The 12,509-nt window shown below is 35.4% G+C and overlaps 1 protein-coding gene across 3 annotated transcripts in view; it reads right to left on the reverse strand.

The window, feature by feature from the left end:
• Positions 1-3,233: 3,233 nt before the first annotated feature.
• HCFC2 (host cell factor C2) overlaps positions 3,234-12,509 on the reverse strand; it is a 51,414-nt gene continuing 42,138 nt past the window's right edge. For 2 of the 3 annotated variants that reach the window (XM_006077207.4, XM_044941413.2), the window contains exon 15: positions 8,097-11,686. In XM_006077207.4, the coding sequence (XP_006077269.1) occupies positions 11,372-11,686 (315 nt within the window). In that variant the 3' untranslated portion in view covers positions 8,097-11,371. Of the gene's footprint in view, positions 3,954-8,096; positions 11,687-12,509 lie in introns of those variants that run through there. The other variant, XM_025283609.2, reaches the window with a different exon arrangement.

Below are 12,509 nucleotides of genomic sequence, written 5' to 3' on the forward strand. Positions count from 1 at the left end.
GGGGCCAATATCCATTTAAGGAAATGGCAGAGCCATTCTTTACTGTGGAGGAAGAGTGTGACTAAAAAAGTAGTTTTCTATACAATTCCATACCATAAAAGTGCTGTCTCGCAGGACAGTACAATGGAGAGAACAAGGCATCCTGTAATTCTGAATAGACTACAACCTATTATATTTCCTACTTATATTAGGGCAAAGTAAAGCAAATTTTAATTTCTACTTTCCGAGAGTAAGGCAGTCTAGATACCTTCAGTAACTCCTGCTTTAAAAAAACAAATACTGAAAAAATGTAAGAAACAATCTAAAGTAGTATTAAATAATATATATTTTTAAAATGTTTATCACTGATTTGACATGAAAGTAGAAGGCATCTGCAAAATGCCAAAACTGAAGTGCAAACAGGAAACCTGTAAGGGAAGCTAGCACAAAAGCCCGCCTTTGCCACGAGAGTTCTGTCAAACTTGGAAGCTGCCAGTAGCTAGGGGATGAGACGGAAAGCCTGAGGCTCACTCAGGCCAGAATCTAGCTGAGCTACCACTTGAGAAGTGGGCACGAGGAACCTGGCTGTTTGGTGCTGGGTGGCAGGGGGCTAAATCACTACCACCCTCCAATTCATCATCACTGGTGAGCCCTCAAGGTTCGTGATCTGAAATCAGAGAACCTTCAAGATCATAATTAAAATTGGTCTCACTGGCCCCTAGGTGTTTGGCAGAACAGACAAATTCTCCTGGAGATCTCAATTTCAGTCCTTATTTCATGTAATTTGCATTTTTTCTAAGGAAAACAAGTTTCAGATATCACAAAACAAGGGGAAATGGCACCATAAATGAAAAACAAGACAAATTTATACAACAGACAGTACACTCACCCACAATGAATATTGGTATCAACACAAGAAAAATTAATGATGTATTAATATAAAGTAATAGAAGCATGGAAAATATGAATAAGGAGCAAAAGATTATACAGAAAAAGAAGAAGTACATTTGTAAAACAAATAGAACTCATAAAAAATTAAACAGGAGGGGAAAAAAATGAAAGATAAGAAGTAGACAAAAATTTTAAAAAGATGATATGACAGCATAAAAATAGAAATCATAGGAATAAGTCCAAATTATATTTGTAATCACAGTAGATGTAAATGTATCAAACTATTCAAAGTTTTCTGTGGTCTTGTGTATCAAAATGTGAGGCTAAAGAAATATCTAAGATACTCAGATAAACACTAACCAAAATATAGCTATAGTAAGGTAACAACAAAAAGATAAAAGCAAACAGCATTCACAGAGGCACTACATAATTATAAAAAATTCAATTCACCAGGGAGATGGAAAAGTTCTAAGTTGGGCTTCCCAGGTGGCGCTTGTGGTAAAGAAACTGCTTGCCAATGAAGGAGACAAGAGACGTGGGTTCAATCCCTGGGTTAGGAAGATCCCCTGGAGAAGGGAATGGCAACCCACTCCAGTATTCTTGCCTGGAGAGCCTCATGGACAGAGGAGCCTGGTGAGCATGGGGTTGCAAAGAGTCAGATACAACTGAGTGACTAAGCACTCATGCATTCATCTAAAAATAAAGCCCAAAGAGAAAGCAAAAACAGCTTCAAGAGAAACTGAGAAATCTGCTAATAATGAAATCTTGAGGCTCTTCAGTAAATAAGAACCAAGTATAAGATAAATCATGTAAAGAAGATCTGCACAGCACAACTAACAAATTTGATCTAATGGACACTGTTCAACTGAGGAATATACACTCGCCAATGTACACATGGGACATGTATAAAAATTGGTCACAAGATAAAGCTAGTCTCAAATTTCAGATCTTATAGCTCATATTCTCTGGCAAAATGACATTAGATATAAAAATTAAGACAACTGTAACCCTCCCAAGCATTTGGAAACACATTTTTTAAATGACTAGTGGGTTAACCAGTCAAACCTCTGGAAGGATTAATGATGAAGAAAAAATGAAAAGGCATAAGTAAACAGGAATGAGAAACAGTCATAACTACATATGCTGTGGAAACTAAAATGATATAAAGATAATATGGATAACAATATCAAGAAGTTTTAAACTAAGATGAAATGGAGAAATCACTAGAAGAATTTATTAAATTTAATAAAACTGACTCAAAAATAATATAGCTTAATGATGCTATAATCCTCAAAGAAATGGATCAACAGTTTACATGCTCTTAATGACCACTGGCTTTAAGACTAGTTCCAATCTTAAACTCTTCCAGACTGTTGAAAAACTCATCTAGTAAGATTAGTATAACCTTGACACCAAAACAGACAATGCAGGACATAAAAGGAGAATTATAAGCTGATTTCACTCATGAATGTAGAGGCAAATATCCTAAAGAAAATATTTGCAAGTTGAGTCCAACAATGTATTAACACACATACACACCAGGACCAAATTGGGTTTATCCTAGGAACTAAATTCAATATTAAAAAGTCAACTATCAGTTTAATGCAGTAACATTAAAACAACTCATCCCTTTAAATAAATGAGAAAAAAGCATTCAATAAGATTGAACATTCATTCATATTAAACTATTAGCAGGGACCTCCCTGGTTTAAGAATCCACCTTGCAATGCAGGGGATGCAAATTTGATCCCCGGTTGGGGAACTAAGACCCCACATGCCACAGGGCAATTAAGCCCACACACCACAAATACAATCTGTGTCGCAAAAGATCTTGCATGAGGCAAGAAAGATCCTGCAAGCTGCAACAAAGACTCGATGAAGGTAAATTAAAAAAAAAAAAAAAAAATTAGTAAACTAGAAATAGAAAAGAATCTCCTTAATCTGAGGACAGGCCATTTGTGGAAAAAAAATAAAACACAGTCAACTGAAATGTTAAAAGCATTCCCTTTAAACTGGGACTGAGACAAGGATGTTCATCATCAGTTTTCAACATTGTACTACAGGTCCTAGCAAGTACAGAATGTAATAAATTTTTTTAAAGGGAGAAAGTTCAAGAAAAGGAAGAAAACTGCCACCATTTCACATGATGCGATTATATAAAAAACTCAAAACACATCTAAATATATTATAAGAACTAATAAAAATTTAGCATGGTTGCTAGATGCAAAATCAACACATAGCTACAATATATCTATAATCAGTAAGAACCACTTAGATTAGAAAGTATAATTTTAAGCAATTTACCACAGCATTAAAAAATATATATAAAAAAAGAAAACTAATATAAGACATGAAGGCCTTTATGGAGAAAAATAGTTAAAAGTTTATTGAGAGATATTAAATAAATGGAGAAATATACAACGTTTTTGGATGGGAAGACTCATTATTGAAAAGATACCAATTTTCTCCAAGCTAATCAATAAGTTTCAATACAATTACAAAAGATAATACATAAACTGGGAGAAATACATACAACATATTTAAGTGACAAAGGACTGGGATTCAGAATATATAAAGAAATTATATAAATCAATGAAATAAAAGACATCAACAGAAAAATGGGTAAAAGACATGAACAGGTATTTCACAAAGAGGAAACACGTTTATATATGAAAAAACATTCAATTTCATTAGTAATCAGGGAAACGCAAATTAAACGCACAGTAAGATACTATATAATCGCCACCCAACTGGCAAATATGAAAGATAGTCAAGATTAAGTGTTTGCTAAGACCTAAACATTTGCAATGACACTCAACCACTGCCAGTGGGAGCATACTGGTACAAATGCTGTAGAAAACAGTTCAGCATGACTAAGTGAAACCTGCTTTTTGGAGCATCAGTTCTCAAATTTTTATTCCAGAACCTCTATACAGCCTTAAAAATTGAGGACCTCAAAGAGCTTGTTGTTCATGTGGCTTATACTTATCAAAATTTACCATAGTAGAAGTTAAAACACATTTTCAAAACAAAAATATACAGGTACACCCTTGGTAAGCTGTCAGAGTGATGTCGTCATATATCTGAAAAACATTTAAATGTGAAAAATGAGAGTGAAGTGGACAAATAATGTTTTAGCACTCTTATGAAAATTGTTTTGCCCTCACAGACTCCCCTCTGAAGGGGTGTCAAGGTCCTCAAGAGTCCCTGGACCATATTTGAAAACAACTGCCCTAGAGAACTCTCGCACATGTGCACCAGGTGACATGTACAAGGATTCATTCATTCCTCAGATATTTATTAAGCATCCACCACGTACCAGCCTTGTTCCAGACATTGTGAATGTGTTAGACAAAATCAGATGAAGCAAGACAAAACCCCTGCCCACACGGAGCTTACACTGTAATTGGTAGAATGCTTATAGCAGTGTCATTCAGAATAGCCAAAACTGAAAACAATCCAAACCTCCATGAACAGGGGAACAGATAAATAAATTGTGGTACAGTCATACAATGGAATACTGTACAGTAGTGAAAACAAATGAAATACACTTACATGCATAAACATTGATAGGAATCTCAAAAACAATGTCAGGAAAAGTCACAGAAGAATATATAAAACATGATACCATTTACATATAAGTTCAGAAACAAGTAAATCTAAATAATATATTAGGGATACATAACATAGAATGCAAAGCCATAAATAAAAACATGAGAGTTGTTACCAAATAATCCAGAATAATGTTTACCTCATGTGGTATGGGTGGAAGGAAGGCAAAGTGGGGGAGCTGTATACATCTGAGGGTATTCTAATTCTTAAGCTGAAGACATGTGTGATCATTTTATTCTCAACAAACATTTTAAAAGAAAAAAATAAAAGGTTATGTGATACAATTTCACCAACAAAGAGAGGGAATATCTGATATTTCAGCCACTGTTCTGCATTCCAAATCAGCCAATTACTGTAACTGGTGGGGAAGAAGTACATAGTGATAGGAAGAAAGGAATAAATATGAGCTATTCTTCACAGAAGTTAATTACGTTCCCAGAAAGCTGGGATCTAATGAGATGGCAGTATTACAGTGCTGCTCTGCCAAGTTGGTTCAGCCACTGGCATGATTCTGGTTAACCGGTTACTTTGTTCACTGGGTATAATTCTTTGTATAAGTGGAGAATAAAATGATAAGTGATGCAAATCCCAAAATAAACTGAGAAGACATTGACTCTACTGAATTCTGTTGACTTTCAAAAGTATAAATTCCCTTTGGCACATTCTCCTAATAGTGCATTATGTATTAAGCAATTGAAAAATAAAGTGCATGGTAGCTGGTTTCTCCACACTGGTCAATAACAGGTGCCCAAGTTGGTCACAAGTGTCATAACAATTTTGCAATCATGTCTCTGCCAGGGTCATCACCAGCAGTGACATTGTGCAGATTAAACAAGGCACAGTTAAAGTGCAATTTAATCTGATTGAGGGGATTAACTATACATTTTGGTATTCAATTTAGAAATCTGAAAGAAAAAAAGTCTTGAAACACTGGATCTATGCCTTCTACCCAACAACACAGGCCAAAGTTATTATCGTGGGTTAGGGAGTTGGTACAAGAGGTGGGCTAGGCCTGGAAGCAAACGGCTGGCAACACATTCCCAGGAAATAGAGAGCAGACCGAGTATCCTTTAGGTCCTATCTCCCCAACTGGGTTCCAATCATTCAGAAAGTTCCAGACATCACTATGCTATTTTTAAAATCCTAGGCTGCTTGCTGCAAGACCCAAAATCTTATCCATATGTGAACTGGAATGGACACTGCCACCAGGAAGTGCTAAACAGCAACTGGCTGCAGGATGATTTTGGACCAAGCAGTTGACAAGACCTACAGGGTCTCAGCCACTCTCTTATATGCTATGCTGCCTTAAGTGGCACACCCACACCTTTGTTAAATCGGATATAATTATTATACCTGTAGCTTTGCCCTCCTTCACTAAGAAAAAGAGAAATAGGGAGGGGACTTTCCTCGAGCTCTTAAGGAACTTCCACTCTGTCTTTTCAGAGAGGAGGAGGAATGGATAATTCCCTTGGTCAGAGCTGGACATTTGCTGGACCATGAATTGCTAGTGGACAGATTACTCTTTGTTCAAAGAGTAATTGAATTGAACTCTTTGTTCAAAAATAAACATTTATTTTTTAACGTATACAGATACAGAAATAGAAGATACAGAAATCTATTTTGGATAAGGAGGCTGGTATAGCTTTTTCTTTCATTGTTCAGTTTTTAGAATTAATTGTTCCTCCCCAGAATGCTGTAGTTCATGTTTTTCCAGGCTTGATTTTTAAAAAGTCTTTTCTGAGTTATAGAAATGCGTAACTATATAAGAACTCCCAAGTATAACTGGGAAACGTGGAAGGAAGGTGTGCCACTGTCATTTTATTTTCAAGTAAAAATCCTCTGTCCTGGAAGCTTAGAGGTGACCACTGTGGCCTGACAGACTCCAGTGCAGTATGCTGGGGCTGTGTCCTTCAGCAGCTCCCTGTGCTTACGTATTAAATAGGTAGATAGCTTCTTCTAGACAACTGTCCATGGCTTTCCTATGTGGAAATCAGAGACTGACTTTGGAAATATTTTTAGCTCATTTTCCTTATCATCCAAAATCACTGGAAATCCTGATCATTAAAAATCATTATCTAGTAATGCCAACCGATTTCACTAAATGCTCATATCTTTTTAGATCAAAGAATCCCTCTTGATATCTATACACACCCCTATTAAATCATTTTTAGCCTAATAAATACATAGTAATATATCTCTTACTTATCTCAGAACTTCTCTTAGGAACTTAAGTAACAGCAGGGTAGAGTAAGACAAAGGTGGAGCTTGTATTTCCTCCAGAAGCTTATTAAATCTGCTAAAATCTCTTTCCCTTTGAAAGCCTCCCTTGCACTTTGATGCCATTTGAGAAGAGGAGGGGGAGTATGGAAAGAGACAATTTTCTTTAATCATTTGTTAAAATATTTAAGTACCAGCTAAATGGCTGATATGGAAGAGAGATAAAGACCCAGTCTCTGCCCTAGAGACCTACCACCTGGCAGAGGGAGAGGAACAATGCTGACAAGGGCACAACAGCTTTTAGGCTGCTATGACAAGACTGAACAAAGGGCAGTGGGGGCACAGGAAAAAGGAGTCAAATCTCCCTAGAAATAAATTGTGTCAGGAAAGGCTTCATCATATTGGCAACATTTACGTGAATCTCTGGAGACAGGTGAGAGTGGAAAAGAGGACTGCAGACAGAGGAGGTACATAAGAAGACAGAGGGGACAGTTTGACAGAAGCTAAAAAAAGGTGCAAGTGTCAAGTTTAAAGTGGTTAAAGTTTCAAATGATAAGATTAAGTACAATGAAACAATTCACCGGATTTGGGAAATGAGATGTTATTCCTGACCTTTGCTACAGCCATTTTGATGGAGCAGCTAGGACAGAAGACAGGCTGCTATGAATTAAAATGAAAAGCACAAAGAAAAAATATTAAAAGTAAACAAGACCAAAAAAAAAAAAAGGAATGGGACAACTAGGTTAATCTGTTTCTTGCAGCCATTTGCTTTTTTACTTTCAAGCATACTAGTTTAGCTACAATAAAGTTTAGAGAAGCTTTATATTTGTATCAGAAAATGACTCCCAAACACAATCTACTAACTCATAAACAAGTTTTTAGACACATTTTATTCTTTATGTGCCAAAAAACTGATGCTTTTGAATTGTGGTGCTGGAGAAGACTCTTGAGAGTCCCTTGGACAGCAAGACCAAACCAGTCAATCCTAAAGGAAATCAACCCTGAATATTCACTGGAAGGATGCTGATGCTGAAGTTCCAATACTTTGACCACCTGATGCAAAAAGCTGCCTCAATGGAAAAGACCCTGATTCTGGGAAAGATTGAGGGCAGAAGGAGAAGGGGGCAACAGAGGATAACATGGTTGGATGGCATCATCAACAGAATGGACATGAGTTGGAGCAAACTCTGGGAGATAGTGCAGGAAAAGGTGTGCTGCAGTCCATGGGGTCGCAAAGAGTTGGACATGACTTAGCGACTAAACAACTAACAGCAACATTATTTACAAGATTGCCTATATCATTTTAAGTGATTTATACAAAATCAACATTTCTACAGATTTACTATGCCATCACTAATTTTTCTTCCACGTAATTCAAAATAAATAACACCTGTAACTGGTTACAGTAGAGAAGGTGCTTTATTTGACATGTCACTGGTACACAGTACATAAAACTGCCTAAAATTAGTCTTGGAAAACATAACTGTCAGTTACTTATACCTTCAATGGTCAAGGACCAAGTCTATTTTGTAACCTACTTCATTTAAGATCAGACGACTACAATACTTTTAAATACGAATAATCTCTTCATATCCAATGTTACAAGTTATTTTTATGCTACAAATGCTGCAATTTTAAAAATATCTCCAGTTCTATAGACCATATCTCTGCAACAAAACTCTGCTAGTCTACAAGTCTTTGAAATAATGGATCAACAGTTTAACCTTCTTACAGATGATTATATTTATGCGATTGGGTTAGAGGGAGCAGGGGCTCGCTCATACATGCAATCAGATTATTTCTGGTTTTTTTTTTTTTTTTTTAATGCGGGTAAAAGTGAGTTTATAATACCCTACTTCTAGTTGAGTTGCCAGAAAGTTTACTAAACTAAAATGAAGTCAGTACAATATTTTAGAAAACATAATTCTAAGAGCGTGCTACAGAAAAATCTTTTTACTACTATGTGAACCAAAGCTGCAGAGTCCAGGAGGATTGTGGCACAAAGACTTGTACATCTGAATTGCTTATTCAGCTAGGGGGAGTAAAGAAAGTAATTTAACTCAGTGTAAATCCTCTTACGAAAGATATCTGCATGTTATAACCCACTGCAACACCAGAGGATCTTCACTTAGAAAATGTGCAAATCATAAGAAGCTAAATGCACTTCTCCTATTATTTATCTCCATCCATTCTGTTCATAAACATATAGCTCAACGATCTTTTATTAACTATTAATGTCCAAGCCACAGAGATTTCTCTATGGCATCTTTCAGTCACCAACCATTTATCAAAGGGATAAATATGACTAGAAGTTAATGTACAATTATAAAAAAAAATGTTAAGAATTTGGGCTAATTCTCAAAGTAAATCCCTTGGTATACAAAGACTGCCTTTCACTCTAGAAAATAAGACATATTTTAGAACCACAGGTTCATATTCACCTGCTAGTCTGGAACAGAAGAGGCATTTAAGCAAAGTAAACTAAAAAACAAAATACTAAATAGTTAGAAATGTACACACTCAAATATTCTATTCTTTGCTTAAAGTCAACTTATTCCTTATCATTAAGAGAAGTGCTTCAAGATGCAAACTGTTAATGCAGTTTGATTAACAAACTGTTAATCCTTAATGGGAATAAGGGGTTAAAAGCCAGACCTTTTCCTAATAAAGCAAGTAGATTATAAAATGACTGGGCTTGAAATATATACTTACTGTAACTTTCCATTCTTACTCTTTTTATAATTAAACATACACACATATACAACAAACCCTAGCATTTAATATGTGCAAAATTGCTTACCATTTATTTTAACTTTGGTTAAGTACTTCTTTAGCCTATATCAGACATATTATGGAAGCTATACAAATGATTACAAACATAATAATGAGGTAAGTTAAAATTCTACTAGTGCAAAAAGCAAGCATATGCCAAAAGCAATGCATATGAGTTAAACAAATGCAGAATGAAGCTCTCACCAAGGCAGGTGCTGGGCTAACAAACCAGAGAAGCTCCTTGTAAACACTGTTTGTAAAGTACACATTTAGAGATCAAGGATTCATATAGCCACAAAAAAGGTATTCTAACAACACCACAGTAGTGCATTTATTTTACCTTTAGAGTTTGGAAATCTCTCAATACGTGTCTAACAGTTTGCATATTTTCTTCAAGAGAAACTTAATTAGTGAAGACACATTAATTACAAATACCGTAGTATAAAAATCCCAGTTCTTTACAAAAATTATATATTAAAATATTCTATACACTTTAAATTAGTAACTGGAACATACATACATATCAGTTCTGCACAATTAAATCCATCTTTGCTGGGAGTATTATACATGAAGTTTGAGGACATAGCTACTCAGTCAACCTCAACTGGCAAAAGGTTACATGATATAAAAAGGACAGACCTGTGCTCCTGCAGTTACTGCAGCTTAGTCTGAAATGTCTTTTCTGCAATTATTGCTCTACATATTTATTCTGGATTCGAATAGACAGTGGAACCATGAAATTCCTAAAAGGTTTAAAACAAGTCACCTGTAGCAGACTTTCCATAATGCCTATATGTATCTTTAAGGTTGTAGTGGAACCTGAGTAAGCTGTCTAATGCTTATATTTCAGTTGTAAAAAAGTTTATACAATTTCAAGGTAAAAACAATGCAAAAATAAAACATTTAGAGCATTTACAAAAATCTTACAAATGTTTAAAACACTATTTCAAAACTCATGTCCTGTTAAGGTGCTTCTTTCTTTCTGTGATAAGGAGGACAAAAATCTCTGAATTTTTAATTATGAACATTTTAATTTCAGCAAAAGCAAAATTAGATCCATTAAGACAGATGTTAAAATATTTAGGGATAAACTTCACTTTTAATGAACATACTGAATTTAAGTGCTGAAAGGTACCTTAAAGGTAAACTTTTTTTTAACTCCCTCATCTATTAATCAGGAAACTGAGGGCCAGGTAAGTGCTTTGGCCAAAAATATATTTCAATATATCAACCTGGTATGAATCGAGAAAACCCATTAATCTTTTTGTATGTTGCCATGATTCTTGGAAAATGATAAAAATTCCAAAGCAGAGTTTCTGAACTTGCTTCTTTCTTTTTTTTAATTTCTTAAGCTCTGTGCTAACTGTAGATAAACAAAGAAATGAATCAAATGGCTCCTAAAATCAGTATTACAAATATTGTCCAGTAGAAGATAGTTGCTAGAGGACCACTGCTCATATAGAATAAAGTGAGAGGGAGTACTCAAAGACTGGACCTTTTCAGTGTAGGTAACATTTACCATATAAGACAGCACAGTGTATAACAGCCAGTTACTAGAATCATCTCAATAACTCCAGGATGACTGAGTTACATGGCCTTTATAAAAGATATTGGGGTAATAAAGCCTTTAGCTTTTATCTTAATTTTACTATTTTTCTTTATAATAGAGCTATAACTAGAGGGAAGAATTCATATACTGATTTTCAGAGAGGCTTTGCTTCTTTTCTATTTTTATTTGGATCTAGAATTGAGCAAATACATTTTAAGAACAACTTACAAACTCAAATTCATAACTGCTAGAAATACAGTCAGAGAATATTCTTTTAAATGACAAATCTCCAAAACCAGTTACTAATAAATAATCATCACAATAGCTTCAGTAAAAAAAAAAAAAAGAAAATCAATTTAAAGGTGCTTTTTTATTGTTACCTTGAAGCCATCGAACTTGTGTAGCTGGTCCATATCCCTTTTCATTCTTTGCTGATATCCTGAACACAATGGCAGGCCTGGATGTATAATCAATATGTGCATTTGCAAGCTGCCCAGCAGTTACTATACATGATGTCTTAAGACCACAATAAATCCTCATAAACACAAGTTGACTTGGATTATCTTGTATTTGTGCTGTGCGGATAGCCAAGTAGGCTGAATATTCCAAAATATTTCCAGAAGGTGAAGTTGGAGGTTCCCAGGAAAGATGGATGCCCTCGACATTCTTGAAGAGAGCAGAAAAACAAAAACAGATAAAGGTTCTGAAGTTTTCTCTAATAGCACTTACTATGTTATCTTTAGAACACAAGATGCTTTTCACTAAAGTAACTGTATCAGATGTTACAACTTTTGTTGCTAATTTTTAAAAATTTACCTTAACTGGATCTATAATGTTTAATTTATGCCCTTTTAAAAAGCATAACTAGGCTTAAATGTCTGCCTGTACACCCAAAGAACGAGATCTTTCTTATCTGAAAGCAGACCTTTTCTTCTCTAAACAGAGGTATGACCTTAGGATAAAATATAATCCAATTAAAAGCCAGGTGGCACAGTGGTGAAAATCTGCCTGCCAATAGCAGAGATGCAAGAGACACAAGATTGATCCTTGAGCTGGGAAGATCCCCTTCCCAACTAGGAAGGGTAGGAAATGGCAACCCAATCCAGTATTCATGCCTGGGAAAGTTCATGGACAGGGGAGCCTGGCAGGCTACAGTCCATGGGGTGGCAAAGAGTCAGACATGAATGAGCGACTGAACACACACATTAAAATTCTCTAGCATAATACTTTTCGTTTCTATAACAAGAACAAAATTAATATAAGAAGCATACACAGATCTCCCTGACTTTCCAAATCTGGATGCTATAATTCTGCTTGAAATTTGTGCCCTTAAAAATATCATGCCCAGTAGTGGAATTGCTGGATCATACAGTAGTTTTATTCCTAGTTTTTTAAGAAATCTCCATATTGTTCTCCAAGTGGCTGTATAAATTTACATTCCGACCAAGAGCACAAGAGGGTTCCCTTTTCTGCACATCCTCTCCAGCAT

This window comes from Bubalus bubalis, chromosome 4, assembly GCF_019923935.1.
Source record: "Bubalus bubalis isolate 160015118507 breed Murrah chromosome 4, NDDB_SH_1, whole genome shotgun sequence".
Classification (NCBI taxonomy): Eukaryota; Metazoa; Chordata; class Mammalia; order Artiodactyla; family Bovidae; genus Bubalus; species Bubalus bubalis.